The sequence below is a fragment of the Capricornis sumatraensis genome, chromosome 15 (genome assembly GCF_032405125.1).
Source record: "Capricornis sumatraensis isolate serow.1 chromosome 15, serow.2, whole genome shotgun sequence".
Classification (NCBI taxonomy): domain Eukaryota; kingdom Metazoa; phylum Chordata; class Mammalia; order Artiodactyla; family Bovidae; genus Capricornis; species Capricornis sumatraensis.
This window is the reverse complement of record NC_091083.1, coordinates 85,230,323-85,258,264: the sequence shown is the minus strand read 5'-3', so window position 1 is coordinate 85,258,264 and position 27,942 is coordinate 85,230,323. Positions and strand designations below refer to the sequence as shown.

The following is a 27,942-nucleotide window of genomic DNA, read 5'->3' as shown; positions in this document are numbered from 1 at the left end:
CAACGAGGAAATGAATCTCACCCTACTCACCAGTTACAAACCCACGTCTCAAGGAGGTGGGCCTACTTCAGTCAACTGCAGAATGCTGAATGGCTACAGCGCAATACTGGATTCTCACAGTGGTACAGCATCCTGGGTACTATTATTAAACTCATTATATGAGGATGAATAGTGAGAATGAGAGTGGAAACTTAATCATGATTTCTCAGGCAGAATGGAAGGACAGAGCAACATTCAAATCTAGAACTTCTGGCTTCTAGAGATGTCTGCTTTTTTCTAGCAGTACACTCCTCCATGTGTGCGCCTTAAAAGATATTAAAAGTAAATGAATAAATAAGTTACTGGCTGGATAAATGAGCAAATGGGTAAAGCTACAGATGCACAGATTTGGAAACATTTAAAGACATTTCAGCAAGTTATAAACTGTATCTTGAAAGAAAGAAAAAAAAGAAATGTAAATCTTAATTCCTATGTAAAAAATAAAGTACTTGTCAACTCAAAAGAAGACAGTCTGAGCTAAACTCATCTTTCCTATTCAGACTTTAGAATGGTGAAGAAAACTCGGCTTTTCAAAAACCACTTGCTTTTACGAGTGTGCATGTGGCACCATGCTCTGTATCCCAAACCACAGCTCTAGTGAAGTTGGCAGGAACAAGCGCAGGAGCCGAAATACGAGGCCCCACGGGTCCCGCACAAACAGTAAAAACAGAAATCTCGAGACCACAGTCCAGTGACTCTCGACACGTGTACACACCTGGGGAGCCGCCACTCAGATGGACACACGGAGCATCTCAGTCAACCCCGTCGCTTCCCGGAGCAGTACTGACCCCAGAGGAAACCACCACTCTCACCTCCACCCCACTGGTTAGTTCTTTCTTCTAGAAAACTTTATATTAACATGCAAACCGAACTATATCACACGTGTCTTTCTATGTTTGGATTCTTAAATCCGGTATCACATCTATGAGATGCATCCACGCTGGGCAATACTTTGGCATTATGTGAATACCCTGTTTCCCAATTACCTTTGAGAGAATTGTCTTAGCACCCACTGAAGATTCTCATCTGCATCAAAATGCTGTTCTTTTTAGGCCAACTGGTTTGTCAACCTAAGTCCATATACTTGTGACGGTCAGAGTCAAGATAAATATTGACACAGGATGCCTGAACTGTTCCCACAAGGAAGCCCAGGTCAAGAGTGTTACTAGAGCACCGACTGTTTTTTATTTTAAAGATGTGGGCAATGCCACTCGATAAGATGAACGTGTTCAACTATCGAGAATTTACTGCACGCTTAGTGGACGGAAGCACCCCGTACACCCTGTGAACATTTGGACATCCTCCTCCTCCTCCCTTTCTGGCTTCCCAAGTGGCACGGGGGGTGAAGAACCCGCCTGCCAGTGCAGGAGACTTGGGTTCGATCCCTGGGTTGGGAAGATTCCCTGGAGGAGGAAATGGCAAGCTGCTCCAGTATTTTTGCCTGAGAAGCCCCAGAGACAGAGGAGCCTGGCGGGCTGCAGCCCCTGGGCCGCCAAGAGCAGGACATGACTGACGCGCGTGCACACCCTCGGCGTTTGAAGTGGATCTGCCAGCGCGTGAGCTGGTGTGCACGCCCGGGGAGCTCACTCAAGAAGGGAACCGAGCCATTCGTGGCTTGACTCCATGCTCCGTCTCCCTGCAGGCGTTTCAGCAGGACAGTCAGCTGGCGGTTATCACAGAAGCAGGTTCTAACTGCAGTCACTGCGGATCTCAAGAACACCACTCATGGGTGAATACGGTGGCCCGTTTAGGTGACACCTCCAAAGCCTGTTGAGAAGGGATCCTTTGTGTCTTAGCCTTTCAGGGGCACATGCAGACCGTCTGATGAGGGTCCTTCAATCCCCCACGCCTCGCAGTGAAGCATCCTTCTTTCAGCAGAGACTCCAGGCAGACGCCGAAGGCAGCCCAGCCTGCCTTTCCTGCACCAACGCAGAAAATGACAGAAGGCTACCTCGGTGGTGGTGTGCCTTCTGGCTCTAGCGTGTGATTGCTTTGGATGGCGCTGCCTGAAAATCAGTCTGAACAAACTCTGATTCCCTTTCCTCAAGATATAGTCCAACCACGGGTACTCCTCCCACACACTCTGTGCTGGCCTAAGAGAAATGGATTTCTTCCCAGTAGCTGGAAGAAACGAAAAGCTGCACGCTGAAGTCTCCACCCAGCTCCTGCTTATCTAGTGGACAGTTCTTTGGAATATTCCTCCAAATATTGCCCTGTAGACACCACCTGCTGTGATGCTGCGTGCGTGCATGCTAAGCCACTTGAGTCGTCTCCAACTCTTTGTGACCCCAAGGACCTACCAGACTCCTCTGTCCATGGGATTCTCCAGGCAAGAATACTGGAGTGCGTTGCCGTGCCCTCCTCCAGGGGATCTTCCCGACCCAGGGATCGAACCCGCGACTTTCAGGTCTCCTGCACTGGCACCTGGGAAGCCCAGTGTGGTGCTAGAGGGCCTTATATGGAAGAGACGCCACTCTGCTGAAACACAGGCAGTCGCTCTCTACTCGTTCCCTTTTCTGAGAAGCCCAACTGAGCTCCTCTCGCTTTTGTGGTCTTTTCAGCAGTCCCATCAAACAAGAGCACCTGGGTTTAGCCTTCCTTTGCTTGGAAACACTCTTCCTCTCGAGGAGGAGGAAGACTCAACCTGCCCCATCATCAGTGACTCAGACATCACCTCATCCAGGCGACGCTTTTGAGAACTGCAACAGGGGGACCTCCCTGGCGGTCCGGCGGTTAAGACTGTGCGCCTCCAATGCAGGGGGCGCAGCCCGGATCTCCGGTCAGGAAACTAAGATCCCACGTGTGACAGGCCAGTAAAATAAAGTAAAATAAAAACAGAAGTGCGACACTCTCAGGTTACATCCGACCTCTTGGCCCGGCGTTCATTCTTGCTTAGCGCTGATCAGTCACGCCAACACCCTATATATTTCACTTACACGTTTTATGATAAGCAGAAGCAGAAGCAGGGTGCCGCCTGCTCTATTCTCTGCTCTGTCTCCAGCACCAAGCTCAGTGCCTCACACGTGTAAGCCCTCAACAAGAGCACGGTAAATGAAAGCCCCCCTCCCCAACCCATCTTCATCATAAAGGAAAGGAGACTGTGAATTTGAGCAAACTCCAGGAGACAGCGGAGGACAGAGAAGCCTGGCGTCCACGGGGTCACAAACAGTCACACACAACTTAGCGGCTGAACAAGAACAGGGGAACGAAGCCAGACCCCCTGCTTTGGGAGTGCAGTCTCAGCCACGGGGCCGCCAGGGAAGGGAGGGCGTCCCCCACGCAGGCAGAGCCTTGATTATATGCCGGATTTGGGGCTCTAAGCCCCCCATATTGATTATGTTGCTTGATTTTTCACATTTCTGACCAACTGTGAAATTCCTGCTGTACACAGAATGGGACTATCAGAGGGGAGTTTGTTCACTCAGCGTGCAAACAGCAGAGCTGGGATTCAAACGTGGATAATCTGCCATGGCACTTCAGTAAACCACCAAATGCCACCAGATGACTCCAGAAAGAAATCAGCGAGGCCATCGTTCCCGAGGGGGGCACAGTCATCCTAAAGTGGGCTGACAAGGGTGAGCAAGGGTTGATGAGGCAAAGAAAGGAGACACGAATTTCCAGACCAAAGCTTCCCCACACAATCTCGAAACTGCAGCAGGACAGGAATAAGGGGAAGAGTGGTGTGAGGACCGAGGCCGTGACAGGAAGACAACGTGCGAAGCCAGAGCAGCTGGGCTGGGGCGAAAAGGCACGGTGAGCAGCCGGCGGAGTCACTGTCCGTCATGAAGTCCTCAGAGTGCAGACAGGAGGTTTTACGCAGGACACGGGGGGGTCGCATCTGCACGCTGCAGGCCAGCGGTTCTCCATCCAGGGGAGAGCTTAAGATCTTGCCCTCGCCTCCTCCTTTCCAGGGAAAAGATTTCACGAAGTTCGGGGCTACTTTTGGTTGCCAAAACTGGGGGGTGCTCCCGGCACCTAGGGGGTAGAAGTCAGGAAATGCTGCTAAACATCCTGCAAAGAACAGGCCGGCTCCACACCAAAAATGTTAACAGCGCAGAGGGTGGAAAAACCCCGTTAGAGTGAAAGTGGAGAATGGACACGGCTGACGCATCACGCAGCTAGAGCGTGCTGTTCACACGCAACTGATGAGGATGGCGTCCTCGGGAGCTGAGCAGCGCGCCGCTGGCTGGGCCATACACGTGGCCTCAACCGTGGGGAAGGGTGGGAACGTGACCAGCGGGTGGAAACAAGGCCCAGAGAGGCCAGGAGGCAGCCAGGCAGTAAGCAGTTATGGCTTAGCCTAGCTTAGGGTGGGCGGGATGGAAAACAGGGAGCGCTAAAGAGCTACTTAATTCCTCCGCAGTTCTTGTCTGCTAACTCTCTGAGCATCAAAAACCCAGCACTGTGTCTTCCTCAAAGGCAAGAGGGATATTCAGCACACTCCTAAATCTCTGATAAATCTTTAAGTATGCCATCCAGTTAGGAATTCCAAAAAAAAAGAACTGGCAAATTAATTTGGCTGTTTAAAGCCATATTCCAGATGTCTTATTCGTCATAAATGATAGTGCTCATTGAAATAAGTGTTTAACAGCCAGCAATTAACAAAGCGGCCATATTTAAAAGTCTAACTTGCTGCTGATGTACGTTTCCATTAACAACTTGGAAAACAATGACAAATTACACAATTCAATTTTCCAAATGGGTTATTTTGTAACTACACAGAGAAACTGCTGAAATTTCTTCTGGTGTTTCAAGGGAAGAGTAATACAATCGGATTTTTTAAAAGTACACTCCCTTGAGGAGCTGGTATATTCCTGTCAGAATTATGCAATTAGTCAACGTTGTGTGGGAATATTAAATATGTTGCTGGTGTGCGGCAAAGTCAAAAGCCATTTAGGAAAACAAGGATTTGATTTCCAAGTTTTCCCCTTCTTTTGCTGATGGTAATTTACAGATGATGATTTATTTATGTTTACAGAGAGAAATGGAGACTGCTACATAAAAGGCAATTTTTCTGCCTTGCTTTTGTAAGCTGTATCCTAATTATTTTTTCCCTTGTGGCACTGAATGAATTCAGTGAGCAATTCTTTGTATATGCAAATTGCAAAGCTCTGCAGAAGCTTCAAATTATTTCATTCTAAAAAAATAAATAAAGCCATTATCCTACGGAAAATGAACAGGCATAAATCCCTTTAACTTCTGTAGGTTGCCTTTGAAAATAAGTCATGTAAAAGCAATACATTTCTGGTTCTATAATGTCTTCTCAAGTACAGGATTCAAAACAATCCGTTACATGACTATAATTGTTATTACATTATTATCAGCTGAACTTTTCAGAGCACTCTAAAAAGCTCTAATAAATATTCCCATTAAAATTTTCCTAAGGACTTCTTATAATGTGTTCCAAACAGTTTAAGTGTTTCGTATTGTCTTTCCTAAAAAAAAAGTACCAATGGTTTTAAAGCAGTGCCGGTATGCAAGGACAGATAAATAAGGAGACACATTCCCAGTTCTAATCAAAAGTTGTCAGCATAAAACATTTCTATCCACTTATCTCCCCTCAGGACCTGGAACACAGCAGTTTAAACAAACATTTTACAAAAGATTCCTTAAGAAAGAACCATCCTAGACAGTTAAATCCCAGCCCCAAGAGATGGTTTCATTCTTTCCAAATATATACACATGCCCTTGGTCACTTAAAATAAATTGGACTAGAGCCTGTCTGAGGTATAAATTTGGACTGTCTGCCCTGAAGAGTGGAGCTTTATTTGTACACATGAAATAACTGAAATAATCTCTCCATATCATCTTTCTTAAAAATAAAAAACCACATACATACCAAAGGGTACTTACCCGGAAAAGTCTGCATCTGAAATTTACAGAGAGAATGGAGTCTGGGGTGAGGGACACGTTCCTAAACTGGTCGTGGATGTGGGATTTTGGATAATCTATCTAGAGACAATTTGGCAGTAGTTACAAAAATGTTAAAGGTACAGGATATCTATCAGCTGACCATCCCACATCCAAGAGATTTCCTCTCAGGAAGATTTGCATGGGTGTATAAAGATACAAGCACAAGTTTGTCACCATAGTAGAATTTAAATTTATAAAATATTAGAAATTATTTTGCCCATCAATTTGGGTATTTTTCAACAGGTTGTGGTGTATCAATATTAAAGAGTACTCTGAATCTGTTAAACTGACGAGCTGTAGCCACTAATTATTGACTTAGAATGGTAGTCAAAGCATGAGAGAAAGGGCATAACTGATGTGGCCATTTGTCATGTCTCATAAATACAAATATTCTGAATGTGAAGCAAGTCACTACTAGAAGTTACCTAAGGACTGACTACAGGCTCCTCAAAATGTCCTGGGGAATCTGTAATTACCATAGTTACACAATATGCATAATATGCAATGAATTACTGAATTTTTGCTTTAAAAATGTGATCTATATATGTGTGAGATTTTGTTTCTATTTGTATAGAGAGGAAAAAAAGAGTCTGAAAAGTACACATTAATCCATCAGTGTTTTTTCTGAAGCACAGGGACTACGGTCCACAATAGTATTTTATTTACTTTTTTCATTTTACTCCATGCACTTCAGAATTGTTTACATTTGTTACAAGAAACATGTACGATATTTACAATTTTAAAAAGTAATGTGATAAAAAGAAAAAAGAAATCTGCAAAACGTTGTAAAATGAGGTAGATGGATCATCACCCTTTGGTCAACAATATCCTGTACTTTCTCCCACACCCAAAAACCATTTGACTCATTTTTTACTGACTTAAGAAAACCCATCCTTCTCTGTCTGACATCACCGACACAGAGCTTCTGTGTGTACCTGGATTATAGTCAAGTGTTTCCACATAAACACAAATGTGAAATCACATAGATAAGTCCTTGGAATTCAAGTTTTTAAGAAATTCATGTAAGAAATACATATGAATGGGGGGAGCAAGGGTGTTTACATTCAATGAACTTTGTCCCTAAGTTTGTTTTTCCCTCGTTCCTTTTCCTTATGTGCACACGTACATTTCTTAAGAACAGGACTAAGTCAAGCAAACTAACAGATCAGTGCCAGACTACACAGGTGACATTCTGATAAGCCCTCAAAACGTGAGGCTTTTTTCCAAAATACAAGGACCACTAATCAGTTCAAATGATTACTCAAATAATTGTGGGACAGGAAAATAAAAATTAAACCAGATGACTGTCTTACTGATTATAGGCCAAAGATGGCAAGTTTACACAAGAATTTAATGCAAAAGGGCTTTGAATTTAATCCAAATTAAATGAAATAATCACATATAAACTTAAGTAAACACGTACAGGATACAGAGGCTGAATGCTACCAAATGACGAAAACGGAAGTTTAAAATTCAAATGAATGGAATGACCGTGTTCAGGAACTGAAAGACCTGAGATAGAAAAGATGTCAAGCTCTCCCACAATTTGATTCATAGGCTTAACATAATTCTTCAGAATTCTAACATGGGTTTTATAAGCACAGACAAATCTAAAATTTTATGGAGAAGCACTAACATAACTGAAATGACCTTTAAAAACAGAGTAGCTGCAAGCGTTCACTTCTACCCAATATTATTAGTGTGTATTCACAGTGATCAAGGGAACGCGAGGCAGAGCTCAATGAAAAAGAACAGGAAGCCCAGAAATACGCCTGTGCCGGCACCCAAACGGCTCTTGGCAAAGGCACAAAAGCTGATCGGTGGGAAAAGAACAGGTTTTTGTTTTGTTTTGTTTTGTTTTACAACAAAGAGCATTGGAATAATTGGACAACCACAGGTAAAAAGGAATGAAACTCAAGCTACGTCTCACATCTTTTACAAAAATTAAACTCAAAATGAATCATGAACTTAAATTTATAACTTAAATTATACACTATAAATTATAAATAACTTATACTATATTATATAGTATAATTATGTAGTATAATATACTATATTATATATTAAATAATATATACTAAGTAATTTATACTGTAAATTTTATTTTAGTATATAAATTATACTAAATATATACTAATAATAACTTAAAATTATAAAATTTTAGAAAAAGAAAATGTTCAGGATCCAAGGCTAAGCAAAGAATTCTTAGACTTGACACAAAAAGCATAATTCATATAAGTAAAAATTCAAACAGTGGATCGCATGAGAATTAAAACTTTTGTTCTGCAAAAGATCCTGTTTAGAGGATGAAAAGATAAGCTATGGAAAGGGAGAAAATATTTGCAACCACATATCTGACAAAGGACTGGAATCTATACTAAAAAAATACTCAAAACTCACTCATTAAAAAAGTTACTAAAAATTGGTAAAAATACATAAAGAGATATTTCATAGAAGAAGACGCACAGACAGCAATTAAAGAGCAGGAAAACGTATTCAATGTCATCAGACATGAGGGAATGCAAATTAAAACTGCCGTGAGAAATGACTACGGAACGGCTAAAGTAAACACAGTGACGCCACCCAACGCCGATGAAGACGCAGGAACACTGGACGGGTCGTTCGCTGCTGGTGGGAGTGTAAAATCCACAGCTGCCCGGTAAGGGAGGTTCACAACGTCTTGTAGAACTAAACACACAGCCACCATATGATCCAGCAGTTGTACTCTTGGGAGTTTATCCCAGAAAAATAAAAACTTTATCCATAATAATAAAAAACTAGAACCAACCAAGATGTTCTTCAGTGGGGAATGCAACCACCTGTAGTAATCCATGCTGTGGAACACTGGCTAGTGATAGACAGGAGGGGACTATTAAGACACGTACCGCAGCCACCTGGAGAATCTCACGGAGATCACGTTGTTCACAGGAGCACTGTTTACAACGGCTGAGACATGGAGCAGCCCAAGCACCCTTCGCAGCTGGGTGAGAAAACGTGGTTTATGCACAGTGGAGTGTTCCTCAGCCATGAGCAAGAGTTTCACTCTTTCAGTTGCAGCAATGTGGATGAACCCCTGAGAGCTCAGCTGGTAAAGAATCCACCTGCAAGGTGGGAGACCTGGGTTTGATCCATGGGATCGGAAGATTCCCTGGAGAAGGGAAAGGCTACCCACTCCAGTATTCTGGCCTGGAGAATTCCATGGACTGTACAGTCCACGGGGTTGCAAAGAGTTGGACACGACTGAGTGACTTTCACTCACTAGAGAATATCACACTTAATGAATTGTCAGAGAAAGACAAATACTGTATGATATCACTTATATGTGGAATCTAAAAGATAATACAAATGAATGTCTATGCAAAATAGAAACAGACTCACAGAAACACTCCACTGTGCATAAACCACGTTTTCTCACCCAGTTGCGAAGGGTGCTTGGGCTGCTCCATGTCTCAGACTCACAGATATAGAAAACAAACTTGGGGTTACCGAAGGGGAAAAGCCAGTAGGGAGGGACAAATTAGGGCTCTGAGATTAACAGGTAGAAACTACCAACAGTACGTATAAAATAGGTCGGCAAGAAGAGTATGGCAGTACCCCACAGCAGCAGTGCTGAAGCGCTTTTCGGATTCCACACGGAGGTAAGATGGTCTGATGCTTGTCTGCCTCCGTCTGACTTCACGTAGGACGAGTCTCTAGGCCCGTCCATGTCACTGCACTGGCGTTACTCCATTCTCTTTTACGGCTGAGTGATCTCACTGAGTGTATACGCCGCGTCTTCACTGTCCACGCGTCCACCAGTGGACATTCAGGTTGCCTCCACGTCCTGGCTATTGCATCAGCCAACAGTGCTGCCGTGAACACGGGGGCGCGTGCATCTTTCCAAAGTATATTTTCCTCAGATACGAGCCCAGGAGGGAGACTGCTGGACCAAATGGGCGCTCTCTTCTTAGTTTTCACAAGCAGCCATACTGTTCCCCACAGTGGCTGTGCCAGTTCACATTCCCACCAGCCGTGCAGGAAGGTTCCCTCCTCTCCACACCCCTCCAGCATCTACTGTTTCTAGATTTTTTGATGATGGCCATTCTGACTTGTGTGAGGCGCTAACTCACTGTTGATTTTCTTTGCATTTCTCTGGTAATTCGTGGCGCTGGTCACCTTTTCATGCGCTTTCCCGCCCTCAGTGTGTCTTCCTTGGAGAGATGTCTACTTGGGTCTTCTGCCCGTTCTCTGATGGGGCTGTCTGTGTTTTCTGGTAGTGAGCCATGAGCTGCTTGTGTATTTAAAAATTGGAGATTAATCCCCGTCGGTCGCTTTGTTTGCAAATATTTTTTCCCATTCTGTGGGCTGTCTTTTCATTTTGTTTATGGTTGTCTTTGCTGTGCAAAAGCTTTTATGTTTAATTAGGTCCCATTTGTTGACTTTTGTTTTTATTTTCATTATTCTAGGAGGTGGATCAAAAAAGATCTTGCTGGGATTTATGTCAGAGAGTGTTCTGCCTTTGTTTTCCTCTAAGAGTTTTATTAAAAACAGAAACAGAGCGACAGGCGTAGAAAATAAACTTCGTTACCAAGGAGGGGAAGAGGGGTAAACTGAGAGACCAGGGCTGACACGCACGCGCACTATAGTTACATACAAAACATGACCGCGAGAACCCGCTGCACAGCGCGGGGAGCTCTGCTCAGGGCTCTCTAACGCTCTGTACCGGAATACAGTCTAAGAAAAAGTGGGTATGTGCATACGCATAAGTGATCCGCTTTGCTGGTGGACAGAGAGCCTGGCAGGCTACAGAGTCCACGGGGTCACAGGATTGGACGTGACTCAGTGACTGAACCATGACTGACCATCACATCTGAAACTAACAGAGCGCTCTAAGTCAACACCCTCCAATAAACGCGGCTGCTGCTGTTCCCTCCAGAGTCGTGCCCCATTCTTTGCGACCCCCATGCTGCAGTCCATAATGTTAATTTGCCTATAATTAATTAATAAAAATAATTGAAAAAATACTGAATAAATATGCAGTAAGTATTGCATATTCCCTACACTTCGATAAATAAATAAGGTCAGGTTAATTAACAGAAGAAAAAAGAGAAAAAAGAAAGCAAGCTTCCCAAACCCAGGGCCAGTATACTTTCCACCATGCTATTTGCCTTGGTCTCAAAAACAACAGCTGACCATCATTCTATTTAGATTTCCTCCCAGTTGTTATTCACACCAAAAAAGTAAAAGTAAGCACAGAAACGCTCAACCCCTTCTGCTTCATGTGGGCCACTTGGCGTTTGCTGGGTGAGAACAATAAACCAGTATTTAACGGGAAGGTCAGGAACTAAATTTAAAGTCGCTGGAGCCCCACATTTAAACTTAGTGATGCATGTCAATTATTTCTCAATAAAACTGGAAAGAAAGAAAGAAAAAATAAAGTCACTGGACTCTTAATATTGCTACAGTTGCAGTTAATGGAATTCACAGCCGTTTCTGACAGCTCTGGGGCTTGAGGGGACGTCAGTAAAGAGGAAAAGACATGAGCATAATGCTTCCGTCTGGGCACTAATCACATATTTACTGTCCAGTTTTTCTATGAGAGCACCTTTAGTTACCCTGCCAGTGGGCAAAGCACCAAGTTTTAAAATTCTACGGTCAATTTCCTTTTTAAAAAACTGAAAAGAATCACATATGCAAAACTGGTGTGGTTCTCTGCCCCCCATAATAGTCTCTTTAAAAGTGAGACTAAAGCAGCACTCCGTCCCCGCAGATGCCAGAGGTTCCCTACAGGAGGTGGGGCTGAGCCACAGCGCCTCTGCGCTGATCCAGCAGCATAACGTGCAGCGCTTCACTTCTGGCGGAAACTGCGGTTTATTTGTGCTCAAATAAACTCTGCAATCCGGTCACGGTGAGCTACTTATCACCCTACTATTTTTACTATCAAGATTCATAAATTACACAGCATTTGGATAAAAAATGCACATCTCAGAGTTACTCCAGCTTTTTATATGCCCCCGAGAGATTCATATTAAATGTATCAGATCTGAAAGAGTGAGGAGGGTGAATCGTCTACGGGAACTCATCAAGGGCTTGGAGGCTTAACAGAGATAATTCTTCCGTTCTGATGCTTTGAACTTTGGTTAATGATTATTATAGATGAACGAGATGGTGGCTTACCACATTCCCCAAAGATACGCACATTAAATTCCGCAGCCAGCAGGTAGGGGTCTGGGAAACAGGGCGAGTTTGCCCTCAAACTCCCCTGGCTTGTTCCCCATGCAAGAGAATCTCCCCAGTGCACTCTGGTTCTACACTTGTGTCTGTTCTCAGAAACGTTCCCAGTCCTGGCTTTCTCTGCTCCCAGCACCACGCGTTTCCTCCAGTCAGAATGCTTTTTCCTAGTTCCAGATGCCTCAGGACTCTCTGATGAGTTAAATGAAAGAGCGACACGCAGACGCCCACATCTATTCCCTGTCCTCTATCGGTAACACTCGCATCTTTTCAAGCAAGAGTTTTAAGGGCAGCTTCCCTGGCGGTCAAGCGGCTAAGACTCTGCTCTCCCAACGCAGGGGGCCGGGATTCAGTCCCTATTCAGGACTAGAGCCCACAGGCCACAGCTAAAGATCCCGCGTGCTACAAGCAAGACACGACAAAATAAAAACAAAACAAATAAAAATAAAGGTCTTTCATATTTTTTAAAAAAAGTTTAAAAAGTGTCTGCTACGTTAGGCCCTGGTAAGGAGTAGAAGCAGATGTACCCCAAAATCTCTGCCCTGGGAACCTTGCTTTTTGGTGGTATTGTCGTAAAGACAATAAGAAATAACTGAGCAGTCTGCACGCAGTATGAGAAGGGCTATAGCAGAAGCCGAGGGTGCGGGAGGGTGTCCAAGGACTGCATTTTAAATAACGGGGGGGGGGGGGGCTCACTTAGTGGAGGAACTTCAACAGGGACTTGAGATCAAAGGAAGGATATGATCACGTGGACGTTGCAAGGAGAGCCTTCCAAGCAGGGGGAAGGGAAATTCAAAAGAGGGGATGTGCTTGGCTGTCTATGGAGAGTGCAGAGCCCAGGGTACCTGTTGCACGGCCAAGTGGGGCTGGGGAAACTGCACCCACGAAGTTAAACAGGCAACAGGAAGTCACACGTGTGACGGGTGGACCATTATACCAACCTGACTGAGCGTTCTGAGCCAGAGAACCATGATGCGATATGAGCGTCTCAGATAGACTCCAGAGGGCTGGGAGTTAGGCAGCGAGGTGGCTTGGACCACAGTGGTCTGTTGTTGTTTACCACTCAGCCCTGTCTGACTCTTCGTGACCCCATGGACTGTAGCCTGCCAGGCTCCTCTGTCCATGGGGATTTCCAGGCAAGAGCACAGGAGCCGGTTGCCATTTCCTCCTCCAGGAGATCTTCTCAAGCCAGGGATCAAACCTGCCTCCCCCGCAAGCCTCCTGCATTGCAGGCGGACTCCTCACCGAGGCACCTGGGAAGCCCTGGGCTACAGTGGTGAAAGTGAAAGTGAAGTCGCGTCTGACTCTCTGCGACCCCGTGGACTGCAGCCCGCCAGGCTCCTCCGTGCATGGGGTTCTCCAGGCAGGAATACCGGAGTGTATTGCCATTTCCTTCGCCAGGGGATCTTCCCCACCCAGGGACTGAACCCAGGTCTCCCGCACTGCAGGCAGAGGCTCTGACCTCTGAGCCACCAGGAGAGCCCACAGTGGTAGACGATCCTATTTACAAAGCAGAAACAGAGATACGGACGTAGCGGACAAGCCGACAAGCGGATGGATACCACGGCGGGAGGGCGCGGGTGGGCTGGACTAGGGCGTCGGGACTGACACACACACACGCTACTGAGAATATGAACGAAACAGGCCCTAAAGGGAACCTACTGTACAGCGCAAGAAACCCGCTCAGAGCTCTGCGGGACCTAAATGGGGAGGGATTCCAAACAAGGGGACAGGCTCGTGCGCGCAGCTGGTTCCCTTTGAGCACCGTAGAAACTAGCACGCCATAGAGTAAAGTGAAAGTGCAGTCGCTCAGTCGTGTCCGACTCTCTGCGACCTCATGGACTGCAGCCCCTAGGCTCCTCCGTCCATGGGATTCCCCAGGCAAGAATAATGGAGTGGGCTGCCTCTCCCTTCTCCAGGGGATCTTCCCAACCCAGGGATCGAACCTGGGTCTCCCACATTGCGGGCAGAAGCTTTACCCTCTGAGCCACCAGGGAAGATTCGATACTCCAATAAAAATTTTTTTAAAAGATACGCCAATAAAACATTTTAAAAAGTGGAGTCATAATAGGTGAAAACGGGAAAGAAAGCTAAGTGTCTATCAACAATAAAACGGGAAGCTTCCCTGATGGGCCAGTGGTTAGGGGCCCACCTCGCAACGCAAGGGACACTGGCGTGATCCCTGGTAGGGGAAGCTCCCACGTGGACAGAGCAGCTAAGCCAGTAGGCCACAACGACCTGAGACACCGCTCCAGAGCCTGCCAGCCCCAACTACGGAGCCCGAGGGCCTCAACTACTGAAACCCAGAGGCCACGCTCCACAAGAAGAGCCGCAGTAATGACAGGCTCACACAGGGCAAGGGAGAGGAGCCCCACTCACAACCAGAGAGAGCCTGCATGCAGCAACAGACACCCACCAGAGCCAAAAGACATAATAAATAAACAAATCTCAAAAAACAATAAAATGAATAAGCTACAAAAGACACAAATAACAACCACCAAACAGGAAAACAATGAGCAAGCATATACTACTTTAGAGAAGTTACGTCCTTGGAAACAGTGATTTTTGTAACGTGGTTAAAAAAGCAAGACAAGTTTTCAGACTCAAAGAACGTGAGTTCTCTAGTTATGAACAGACGTCTGGAAAGCTACAATAATTGAGTCTTACCTTATGATAACACCTAAAATAGGCGGCACGTTCATCAGAAAATTTCTCCAGTCTTTTTGGACCTTTGCTGGACGCTTTCTTGAACACCAGCCAACACCGTTGATAAATCTGGAAGTGAACACAGAGACAGCACTCAGCACCACAGCTGACTCACATATCACTGGCATTTGCATTTAAAGGTTTTTTTTTTTATGTTTTCACCTATAAAATATTCATAAAGCATAAATGTGATGTTGCTTTGGGAAAACAAAATTTTAAAACCCCGAACTGTTTTCACAATGGGTGTATTATGCCGTTCTGAAAAATCACTGGAATCAAAAGGAAATAAGTATTTAGAGGCACATATCTTCATTCTTTGACAACATTTCAGAAAAAGTCCCAGAGATAAAAATCCCAAATCAGCACAAACAAGACGAGCTTTTACAGCACATGCCGTAATTTCAAGTGCCATTATTTATGGGGATCACAGCCTGATATACTCCAAAGGCTTGAAGACCTACAAAGGGACAGCCCCTGCGTGTCATGGGACAGTGCTCACACCCGATGGCCAGCAGCTGGGCCAGACAGTGGACTAGCTAATAAATGGGAATGAACACCAACCACATTTTCCTTCAGAAAATTCAACCCAGAGACTCAAAGGTTATTGCCAGACTGGGGTGCAGACCGAGTTACTACTGCAACATGTTGAGGGCCCTAAAAACATGGAGACAAAAGTGAGAAAGTAATTCAGTGGACAGAGGACGGCCTTTAAACACATGGTGCTCAGAAAACTGAATGTGTGTGCTTAGCCGCTCAGTCGTGTCCGACTCTTTGCGACCCCATGAACCGCAGCACGCCAGGCCCCCCTGTCCATCACCAACTCCCGGAGTTCACTCAGACTCACGGCCATCGAGACCGTGATGCCATCCAGCCATCTCATCCTCTGTCGTCCCCTTCTCCTCCTGCCCCCAATCCCTCCCAGCACCAGAGTCTTTTCCAATGAGTCAACTCTTCGCATGAGGTGGCCAAAGTACTGGAGCTTCAGCTTTAGCATCATTCTTTCCAAAGAACACCCAGGACTGACCTCATATCAAAATCTTAATCCATAAAAGAAAATGTTGCCACATGTAACTCATCAAAATTTAAAACTTTGGCTATGCGAAAAATTCTGCTGAGAGAATAGAAAGACAAGCTGGGAAAAAAATACATATGTGCAAACCACATATCTGACATAGGATCAGTATCTGGAATTCACAGAGTCCTCAAACTTCAACATTAAAGAAGCGCACAATCCATTTACAAAACGGACAACAGGCATTTCACCAGAGAGAACACACAGGAGCTCAAGAGGTGCATGAGGAAATGCAAATTAAAACCGCAGTGAGACTCTGCGAACCAACGGAACATGGGAATCGCAACCACAACCATTAGGACCACAGTGAAACACACACCTATCAGGTTGCCTCAAATAATAATAACACCACCAAGTGTGGACGAGGATGCCAGTAGACTGGATTGCTTTTGCACTGCTGCTGGGAATATAAAATGCACGACTCTGAAACGCAGTTTGGCAGTTCCTTAAGGAACTAAGCAAGCAACACAGCACTTAGAGCCGCACTCTTAGGGATCTAGGCCGAGAAGCACAAACTCCCCGCACACAAAACCCAGGAACATGGATGTTCACAGCAGCCGGATTCGTATCAGTACAAGACTGTACACAACCCATCTATTCTCCACCGGGTAAACATGTAAACGATTTGGGGAACAGTCACACCATAGCATACCACTCAGCTATAAAAACAATTTGAACCTGTCTTCAGAGAATAATGCTGCCTGGGTGGGTGGGGGGGTGGTGGTGCGCGGGTATGGAGCCAAACACAAAGGTTACATACTGTATGGCCGCATTAAGAGCATTCTTGAAATGACAGAAGTATAGAAATGAAAATCAGTTTAGTGGTTATCAGGGGTGAGGCCTGTGTGAAGAGGGAGCAGGAGGGAGAGCGATGGGGCCCGGCAGTGATGAAACTGCCCTGTATCCTGACTCTTATCAATACTATTGTCTTGGTTACAGTGCATTGTTGGGGACTTTCCTGAGGGTCCACCTTGAAACGCAGGGGACGCGGACTCAATACACGGTCGGGGAGCTAAGGTCACACAGGTCTAGGGGCGAGTACACCGCATACACCGCACCCACTGAGCCGGAGCACCAAGCATTCGCCTGCTGCAGCGAAGATACGCCTCGGCCGAAGAAACAAATTAAGTCAGTCACTTCGGTTCAGTGCAGTCACTCAGTCGTGTCCAACTCTTTGCCACCCCATGAATCGCAGCACGCCAGGCCTCCCTGTCCATCACCAACTCCGGGAGATTACTCAGACTCACGTCCATCGAGTCCGTGATGCCATCCAGTCATCTCATCCTCTGTCGTCCCCTTCTCCTCCTGCCCCCAATCCCTCCCAGCATCAGACTCTTTTCCAATGAGTCACCTCTTTGCATGAGGTGGCCAAAGTACTGGAGTTTCAGCTTTAGCATCATTTCTTCCAAAGAAATCCCAGGGTTGATCTCCTTCAGAATGGACTGGTTGGATCTCCTTGTAGTCCAAGGGACTCTCAAGAGTCTTCTCCAACACCACAGTTCAAAAGCATCAATTCTTCGGCGCTCAGCCTTCTTCACAGTCCAACTCTCACATCCATACATGACCACTGGAAAAACCATAGCCTTGACTAGATGGACCTTAGTCGGCAAAGTAATGTCTCTGCTTTTGAATATGCTGTCCAGGTTGGTCATAACTTTCCTTCCAAGGAGTAAGCGTCTTTTAATTTCATGGCTGCAATCACCATCTGCAGTCATTTTGGAGCCCAAAAAATAAAGTCTGACACTGTTTCCACTGTTTTCCCATCTATTTCCCATGAAGTGATGGGACCGGATGCCATGATCTTTGTTTTCTGAATGTTGAGCTTTAAGCCATCTTTTTCATTCTCCTCTTTCACTTTCATCAAGAGGCTCTTTAGTTCCTTTTCACTTTCTGCCATAAGGGTGGTGTCATCGGCATATCTGAGGTTATTGATATTTCTCCCGGCAATCTTGATTCCAGCTTGTGTTTCTTTCAGTCCAGCGTTTCTCATGATGTACTCTGCATATAAGTGAAATAAGCAGGGTGACAATATACAGCCTTGACACACTCCTTTTCCTATTTGGAACCAGTCTGTTGTTCCATGTCCAGTTCTAACTTTTGCTTCCTGACCTGCATACAGATTTCTCAAGAGGCAGGTCAGGTGGTCTGGTATTCCCATCTCTTGAAGAATTTTCCACAGTTTATTGTGATCCACACAGTCAAAGGCTTTGGCATAGTCAATAAAGCAGAAATAGATGTTTTTCTGGAACTCTCTTGCTTCTTCCATGATCCAGCGGATGTTGGCAATTTGATCTCTGGTTCCTCTGCCTTTTCTAAAACCAGCTTGAACATCTGGAAGTTCACGGTTCATGTATTGCTGAAGCCTGGCTTGCAGAATTTTGAGCATTACTTTACTAGCATGTGAGATGAGTGCAATTGTGCGGTAGTTTGAGCATTCTTTGGCACTGCCTTTCTTTGGGATTGGAATGAAAACTGACCTTTTCCAGTCCTGTGGCCAATGCTGAGTTCTCCAAATTTGCTGGCATATTGAGTGCAGCACTTTCACAGCATCATCTTTCAGGATTTTAAATAGCTCAACTGGAATTCCATCACCTCCACTAGCTTTGTTCGTAGTGATGCTTTCTAAGGTCCACTTGACTTCACATTCCAGGATGTCTGGCTCTAGGTGAGTGATCACACCATTGTGATTATCTGGGTCGTGAAGATCTTTTTTGTACAGTTCTTCTGTGTATTCTTGCCACCTCTTCTTAATATCTTCTGCTTCTGTTAGGTCCATACCATTTCTGTCCTTTATTGAGCCCATCTTTGCATGAAATGTTCCCTTGGGATCTCTAATTTTCCTGAAGAGATCTCTAGTCTTTCCCATTCTGTTTTTTTCCTCTATTTCTTTGCATTGATCACTGAAGAAAGCTTTCTTATCTCTTCTTGCTATTCTTTGGAACTCTGCATTCAGATGCTTACATCTTTCCTTTTCTCCTTTGCTTTTCACTTCTCTTCTTTTCACAGATATTTGTAAGGCTTCCCCAGACAGCCATTTTGCTTTTTTGCATTTCTTTTCCATGGGGATGGTCTTGATCCCTGTCTCCTGTACAATGTCACAAACCTCATTCCATAGTTCATCAGGCACTCTATCTATCAGATCTAGGCCCTTAAATCTATTTCTCACTTACACTGTATAATCATAAGGGATTTGATTTAGGTCATACCTGAATGGTCTAGTGGTTTTCCCTACTTTCTTCCATTTAAGTCTGAATTTGGCAATAAGGAGTTCCTGATCTGAGCCACAGTCAGCTCCCAGTCCTGTTTTTGTCGACTGTATAGAGCTTCTCCATCTGTGGCTGCAAAGAATATAATCAACCTGATTTCGGCGTTGACCATCTGGTGATGTCCATGTGTAGAGTCTTCTCTTGTGTTGTTGGAAGGGGATGTTTGCTATGACCAGTGCATTTTCTTGGGAAAACTCTATTAGTCTTTGCCCTGCTTCATTCTGTATCCCAAGGCCAAGATCCGACTCAGCCAAATAAATAAATTAAATACATAAATCTAAAAAATACTGTGTTGTTGTTTCAAAGATATTACCACCAGGGAAACTGGCTAAAGAATACACGGTCTTTGTGTAATATGTCTTACAACCAAAAGTGAATCTACAATTATCTTAAAGCAAAACACGTATAAATTTTTAACAGAAAAGTGCAGAGATATTTAACCAAGATCTCAAAAATTACAGCCTAATCTAAAAACAGTTACCTACTTCTTTTGCTATCAAGCTGAAGTCTAATTAACACTAGACTAAGTAACTTTAGAAAACCAAATGGCAAGAGTCATCAGTAAGAGTTCGAACACCGAATCCTTTTCAGGATGGAGAATCACTCATGGAGATAAACACGTGGGGGGCTATGGCTGGCAAAGAGAAGACTTACCAATATCTCTCTGGTGTCTGAATAACAGATGAGATCACTGGCTTCCTTAAAACCTAACCACCAGAAAGAGGACTATAATTACAGTGGGAATCACTGTCACTCCGATTGTTCAAATAAAGGATGTGGAAAATGGGTTTCTCGCCACCATTCTATCATCGGCAGCTCCTTTCTTCCGGACACGGCCGGGAAACTTTGTTAGAGACAGCGTGCTAAGGTGTGCAAGAAATATGCATACCACAGGGAAAAGAACATTTTCATCAAAGAGGACATTTTATATTTCCAAATTAGGCTGTAACTTTTAGACCCACTCTTGAATGACAGCATTTCTACTTTAAAACAAAGTTCTTCATTTTCTTCAGGGTCAAACCACATTTGTCTGGCTTCTGTCTGAAGTCTGTCACAGGCAAGCTAAAGATTCCTCAGTTTAAGCAGGCCTGATGCCTTCATCTTCGATCCGTCCACATTACTCTTAGAGGATTTTTGTTTTTCTTTTGTTTTATTAAGTAGTAAGAGCAAAAGTTCAGTGTTATAATCAAATAACCGCCAAAGTACTATTGTATAAATTCAAATTTATACAAAATAAATAAATTTGTAAAAATAAATTTATACAAATTCTGTATTGGATGCTGCTGCTGTGCTGTGCTCAGTCAGGTCCGACTCTTTGCAACCCCGTGGACTGTAGCCCACCAGGCTCCTCGGTCCATGGGGTTCTCCAGGTAAGAATACTGGAGTGGGGTGCCATTTCCTCATCCAGGGATCTTCCTGACCCAGGCATGGAACCCAAGTTTCCTGCATTGCAGGCAGATTCTTTACCACTAAGTCACCTGGGTATCCAGGCTGTACTGTATAAATACTGTTTATAACTACTGGCTGGAAAGTCACCCTGGAACAGATTAAAACATGCTGGCTCCTCAGGAGAGAAGGAAAATTCCAACACTAGGTTTATGAAAAGAGGGAGTTGAGTGATTCTCAAGCAGTAGTCCAGCCTCACTCAAGATAATTACTAATTATGCAGATTCCTAGAGATTAGCCAAGGTCAATTGCATCAGAGTGGGGCCAGACAAATTGGCTGTTTACCACATTCCCCAGGAATTTTGCTTACTAATTTTCAAACCAATGCATGAATATTCATAAAGACAAGCCAGTGCTCCCCGGAAGGACGGCCAGCAAAGACTCCTCCAGCAACTGCTCCGCCCACAGTGAGGGCCTCTGAGTGTGTGACGTCCTTTGAGGACAGTGGGCTCGTGCATGGAGGGGCGGGAGATGCTGTCGTAAGACTAAGAGACAGTGAAAGTGAAGTCGGCTGAACCACAGCAAACCCGTTTCACCTGCCCTACACTCTTGGTCTAAAGAACAGAACAGCCACCAAGTACAAGAGAATTACGGACTTCCGCTCCATGTTTCAGAATCGGTGAGAGGGGACAAGGCAGGAGGACTCACTGAGGACAGCAGCGCGTGGGGACGAGCTGGGGTGACTGACACGCTCAGAGGGTGACAGCTTGAGAATAATCTCGCTTGCTCACTGGCAGAGGGCAGCGTTTCCTTCTTAGATGAATTCTTCCAATGATCTCCTTCATAGCACATCTATGGACTGTCTATAGTCTTTTTTAGTTAACATTCTACTTTCAACTGATTTTTTTAACTGAAGCTTTTTTATCCCAACTGTGACAGCAAAGTGTAGTTTCATGGGACAAGAAGCGTAGGAATCCTAATGATTAGCCTGCATGCTAAGTCACATCAGCTGGGTCCTTATGGATCCCCTGGACTGTAACCCGACAGGCTCCCTTGTCCACGGGATTCTCCAGGCAAGAACACTGGACGGGCTGCCACACCCTCCTCCAGGGGATCTTCCCAACCCGGGGATCAAACCCGAGTCTCCAGTGTCTCCTACCCTGGGAGGTGGGTTCTTTACCAGTGGCACCACTCTTCAGATAATTTGATGACAGAATAGCTTGATGTTGGAACATCTCACCTGGTATACATTAGGGCTCTGCGTTCTCAGCACAACTGGCATTTTCGACAGTTATTGTTCTATTGTCGGGTGGGGGGAGGGGCGCCGTCCTGTGCATTGTGGGATGTTTCAGAGCCTGTTTGGGTTTCATCAACCGAATTCCAGAAGCACGCTTCCCCTACTCTGTAGACACTGCCGCGTGTCCCCTGGGGGGAGGGGGAGGGGTATAAAGTCAGAATCACTATTATACATGAATTCACACTGATCTGAGATTGCAGACTGGAAGAATTATCTTCAAAGTCCTGGACTCGGACAAGCCAGTCCACACAAGCCACTGTTGAAGCATCAACAGACAAGCCCACCACAGGGTTCTGACCCCCCAACGAGGGCGTGGCCACCCACTCCAGCATTCCTGCCGGGGAATAACTCCCGTGGGCAGAGGAGCCTGGCTGTCTACAGTCCATTCGGGCGCACAGAGTCCGACATGATTTAGTCACTCAACAACAACAATTCTACAGCGGGAAGGTGTATTTGCCAGGTCGGGGGGGGGGACGGTAAGTTAGGACTGTTTTCTGTTCCGCCAGAATCTAATTTCTGTAATCGAATCAATTTTCCCTCTTCTCCAGGCAACTCCAGGAGTTGGCAATGGACAGAGAGGCCTGGCGCGCTGCAGTCCGTGGGGTCGCAAAGAGGTGGACACAACTGAGCAACTGAACTGAACTGAACCAGGCATTCTCTCCACCTCAGCCATATCATGTATCCTCATCATATACGAGCCTCATTTCTCACATTCTAGTCCTATTTTTACTTATTCTCCAAAACAAGTCAAATATTCTCCTTGTCTGGGGAGTTACTATCAACACCAAGCATGAGCCGAACACTTCCTGCATGCAGAATGCTAATTCATTTTTGTGCATTATCTCAACTAACCTACCCACGGCCCCATGAAACACAGGCTATTATTCTCCCCATTTTACAGCAAGGAAATAGACCTTAGTGAGGTTCCTCACTGGGTGTTAGTTACTCAAGGGCATGAAACTAGACAGACAAGCCAGCATTCCAACCTTGGTTTGCCTGATTCTGGAGAAAAACCTCTTAACCATTCCTCCAGGATTTTCCCAGAAAAGCTGGTCTCCTAGAGACACTCAAACTTCTGCTAAGGGTCGAGCCGTCTGTAAGAAGTTGATTTTCTTGCTTATCATAATCTATAAAGAGACATTTAGTTGTAACCATATGCTCTTTCATCTGGACGACGACTTTGCCGTCTAGCTATTTCGGTGTGACATTTGCATTTGTGATTTTAAGTTCCCTGGCACCAAGCGTTGGCCAAGAGTGAAGATTTTTAATGGAGTATTTCTGCAACTGGGGTCTGAAGACCCTATTCCGGGACTGCAAGCCCAGCAGTTTGTAAGATGTGCTTTCTTTTAAAAGAATTCCACCCTCTCCTTAAGTGACAAAGTATTCAGGATCCCTGACCGGAGCTCAAGAACTCAACTGTGCCAGATGCTTCCGATCATGTGGTAAGTGTCTCATGCAAGCTCTGGGTTTCACATGGCCTTCCTCCCTCCCTGTCTAACCTGTGGCTGCTCGCTCTTCACCGGTCACAGCTGCAGGTAAACAATGTCCCGGCTCCCCGGCTCCCTGGATGGGTGCAGTCGGCACCCAGCGCCCCACCGTGGCCCCCGGCGCCCGGCCACAGTGACCCACGGCCTGGCCAGTCCTGAGCTCCTCTGCGATGCACGAGCACCAGTCCAAGGGCAGCCTCAGGAACGGCCCTGGGTGATGCCGCCCGACTGCCACGGTCTCCAGATAACCTTCCCCAAGATGAGGATTCTGACCGAGGTGACCTCTGAGACCGAGGCGGTTATAGCATTCTAGCCTAGAGAAGGGCTCTGTCATTATGGGGTTTCAGAAGGCGACAGAAAATGAAAGTGAAAAGCGATAGTCATCCCATCGTGTCCCGCTCTTTGCGACCCCATAGACTGGAGCCCGCTAGGCTTCTCTGTCCATGGAACTCTCCAGGGGATCTTCCCAACCCAGGGATTGAACCCAGGTCTCCTGCACTGCAGGCGGATTCTTACGGTCTGAGCCACAAGGTGACGGAAGAAGAGCAGAATTCTGTGATTTCACTGAATTGTAACCGGTAGGTGCTACCAACTCCACTCACCAAAATAACGAGCCAGTTCAGAATTACATATTTTATGAGGAGAAAAAGTCACTTTAATGAGTAAACAGCGTGAGTCTGTGCCTTATATGCACCTATGTCATTTATATGCACCTTTCATTTGTCAGGAAAGAATGTTAATTTGGAGGAGTTGCACAGTGGGTACTGAGGTACATATTAAAATTCACTACAAAGAAAAAGCCCAGCAAAAATGAGATAATTAATCATAAAATAAAATTTGTATAAAGAGGATTAAAAATATTTCAAAAGCATCCACAGGCAATAAATTAGCTCTGCAAACCCTCTGTTGATGTCAAAGTAAATTAACACAACCTTTCCAGGGGAGAATTTATGCCTACCCTTTGACCTGAAAATACTATTTCTAGGAACTTTCCCCCTAAGGAAATAATTAAGGAAATATGCAAACATATGGGAATAGGGCTCTTTGGCATAAAAATTGAGAGCAGTCTAAATGTTCCGGGGGACTGGCTTCGTTAATTATGGCCTATCTGTAAACTGGAAATTGCCATCGTTAAAAGTGGTGTTGTAAAATAACGTTCATACCATAGGATGTGCTATTAAGTAAGTTATTAAGTAAGAAACGTGGGTTGTCCCTGCTTTTTAGTCCGTTTCTGCTCTAATATATATACGCAGTCTCCCCCCACCCACACACACACCAGGGGGAAAGTATCCGTTTCGATGGAAAACTGCACTCTCGAGCACACACATCCGGGATCATCTGCCTCTGCTTCCGAGGGAAACAGTCTACAACTCTAAACTGTAGACCTCTGAGAAAAACGTAAAATGACTCTACTCCATAAAGATGCAAATTCTATCCCCTTCAGTAGAGGCTTCACCGATTTCCCTGCCCCCGTCAGGGAGCCAGCTCAGCCTCCTCTGGAGCACACATTTCACTATGCTGCTTATAAAAATGTGTGAGCTCACTGGCTTCCCCTTAGAACTAGTTATAATATTCTGTGCTGTTCTCTCACTTAATGAGCTAATTAGAATCTTCAGCACGTGCTCTTTCTGCATCTGTGAGTCATGAGACGAACAGTTAACTGTTTTGAAAACTAGTTTTTAACACAATCCATCAGTCACTGAGTCCTGTGTATTTCACCTACTGGCTGAGCCTGGAGTATCTCCTCCCCTCCCCGCCGCAGGGACCACGGCCCTAATCTCAGCACCACCTCCTGACCTTCAGAGTTCCCCTGCTTTCACTCTTCACTTTCCAGTTCATTTCCTGCAGTACCTCTGGAGTGATGCTTAAAACCCTGATGTGACCACATCAACCCACTGCTTAACACATTTCTGAGGCTGCCTGTTGCCTTTGGGGTACAAACCCAAGTCTTAACGAGAGATTCTAGAACCTGCAAAAGCTGGCCCCACCCTACCCTTTTTGCCTTATTTTGTTGATTTCTTCATTTATATAGTCTCTACTTAGAACCATACACATATATTTTTAGTGGTGATCAAATAAGCAATATGAGATTATTTGGGAAAATTCTCATGGAATCAATATTCTGGCCACACATGAGGACCCTTCCCTTGTCAGACAAAGCTGAAAAGGGAAACGTGATGGCTCCGTCCCTCCTCTCCCCAGTTCTTTCTGTCCCCGGACAGATCCACAAAGTGGGAGGAAGAAAAGTGAGGAACAGGAGCCCTGCCCGAAGCCATGCACAGTGGCATGTCCTCATTCAGCGTCTATTTTTAAGCAGCCTTAAGGGAACAGCCAGACAACTCTAAAGAAATGCTAGAGAATCTTGACTACTGGCTGGGCATTCTATTCAAACAAAAAATTGGGGAGCAGATATCACTCATGAACTCGGCAGTCCCCAACCTTTTTTGGCACCAGGAACCCATTTTGTGGAAAATAATTTTTCCATGGGCCAGGGGAGGGGGGTGGTTTGGGATGACTCAAGAACACTACATTTATTGGACACTTTATTTCTAATCTAATGCTACGGCTGATCTGAAGATACTGGTCTGCAGCGGGGAGGCTGGGGAACTCCTGCATTAATTCATCAGCAAACACTCACTGCGTGCCTACCATGTGCCAGACGCCGTTCAGGTACGAAGGACGGGGCTGCAAACAGAGTGGAGGAGCCTGCTGCTGTCACTGGGCTTCCAGACACGATATCATGACGAGGGGTGCACGGACACGTCTGGGAGTGCACGTCTGGCAGTGCACAGGCAGTGACAGGCTACGTGGGTTTCCCTGGTGGCTCAGGGGGAAAGGATCTGCCTGCCAATGCAGGAGACGTGCGTTCAGACAGAAACATGCCCTGGCATGATGAGCCATCGGGATTCCAGAGAAGCCAGAGCTGGTGGAGGAAGGGAAGCTGTATGGGTCTAACTGCAAAGACTGACTTGTTCTCTGCATGCAATGGGAAGTGAGATGAAGGCTTCTGAATGAAAGTCGTATAATCCAGTTTCAACTAGCTAGGAGGTTGCTGCTGCAGTAAATCTCATGGTGCCCTGAGCCGGGATGGAAGCGAGGAAGCAGATGAGAAGGGGTCCACGTCAGGATACATTCTGAGAGCAGAACCAACAAGACTCACTGATGAGGCTGGAGGTGAGGGTGCGAGTCAGGAGAGCCAGGGATGATTTCAAGATTTTTAGCTCAAGCAAGTAGAAGAATGGAGTTTATGTTAGTGAAGCAAGCAAGCCTGGGAGGGAACCAGAATCTGCAGGGAGAATGCAAAATCTGATGGTGGATATAAGGAGTCTGTCGTGCCTGTTAAACATCTAAGTTTTATATATAAACATTCTATTATTAAACATGAGGACTAGTCAGCTATGTGTATATTGTACACATAAGCCTAAGATACAAGATTTTATTGTACTTTTTAAACAAACTGATGGCACCATCTTCCCTACAGGCTTATTGGCAGAATGGAATGAGTTAGTGCATTTAAAGGGCTTCTGCCGCCTGGGGGACCCGTTATAGAGGTCAGCAGCTCATACCACCCAGCCAGGAGGCGATCTGCCTGCAAACAAGGGCAACACACGTTCTGGTTCCTTCGTTTACTCACTGTGAAGCGTGTGAAAGCCACTCAGTCGTGTCCAACTCTTTGCAACCCCATGGACTCTAGCCCAGCAGGCTCCGCTGTCCATGGGATTCTCCAGGCAAGAATACTGGAGTGGGTAGCCATTCCCTTCCCCGGGGGATCTTCCAAAACCAGGGATTAAACCTGGGTCTCCTGCACTACAGGCAGATTCTTTACTGTCTGAGCCGCCAGGGAAGCCCATTTATTCATTAACTTCACAAGCATTTCCTGAGCATCTACCATGCTCCAGGCCCTGTTCCAAGGACTGAAGAAATGAGAGTCACTTTCTCTTGTGTGGAGTGAGGATAAATAACCATAATACCAAGCACATACGATTAATATGAGGACTGAACCGGCTAACATTTACACGCATCTCCGTGAACATCATGCAAGTTCTGGTTTCCGCTTCCTCGTGGGTAGAGACAGATGACGCGGTCTCCGCGCCCGGAGCACAACGCCCAGCACGGGAAATGATCCACAGACTGCACCTGCGGGACACCGTGGTTTGGTAGGATGCTCCGAACAAGGATTTGGCGACGTTAAAACAAGAAATGATGTCGTCGTGGCTTCCAAAAGTCTGTGAGTGGGCACCACACCAAAATCCCCGAGACTGAGTTCCCGTGTCTCAGCTTGGCTCCCCACAGGCTGCCCGCTGCCGGCTGGCCAGACCTCCCCGCCCACCACTGGAGCCCCAGCCTCCAAGTTCCGCGGGCCTCTAACGAGGGAGGAGAGAGCGTGCTGCAGGGCTCTTCCCCTTGCTGCTCAGGGGCTGCCTCCTCTCATCCTCCAGGTCGCACGTGAGCTTCCTCTGCCACTTCGCCACTGCTGTACAGCCAGTCACCCCGGAGCTGAGAAGCTCGAGAGAGCAAGCGCGTTTCGCCCCTGGTGAGCCCGACGGTGGACGGGGCTGCCCTGCC

The 27,942-nt window shown here is 45.8% G+C and overlaps 1 protein-coding gene across 1 annotated transcript in view; it reads right to left on the bottom strand.

Moving 5' to 3' along the window:
• Positions 1-27,942, bottom strand: part of DOK5 (docking protein 5) — a 146,150-nt gene that overhangs the window by 65,302 nt on the left and 52,906 nt on the right. The window contains exon 2 of the mRNA XM_068987372.1: positions 14,830-14,937. Within this exon, the coding sequence (XP_068843473.1) occupies positions 14,830-14,937 (108 nt within the window). The remainder of the gene's footprint in view (positions 1-14,829; positions 14,938-27,942) is intronic.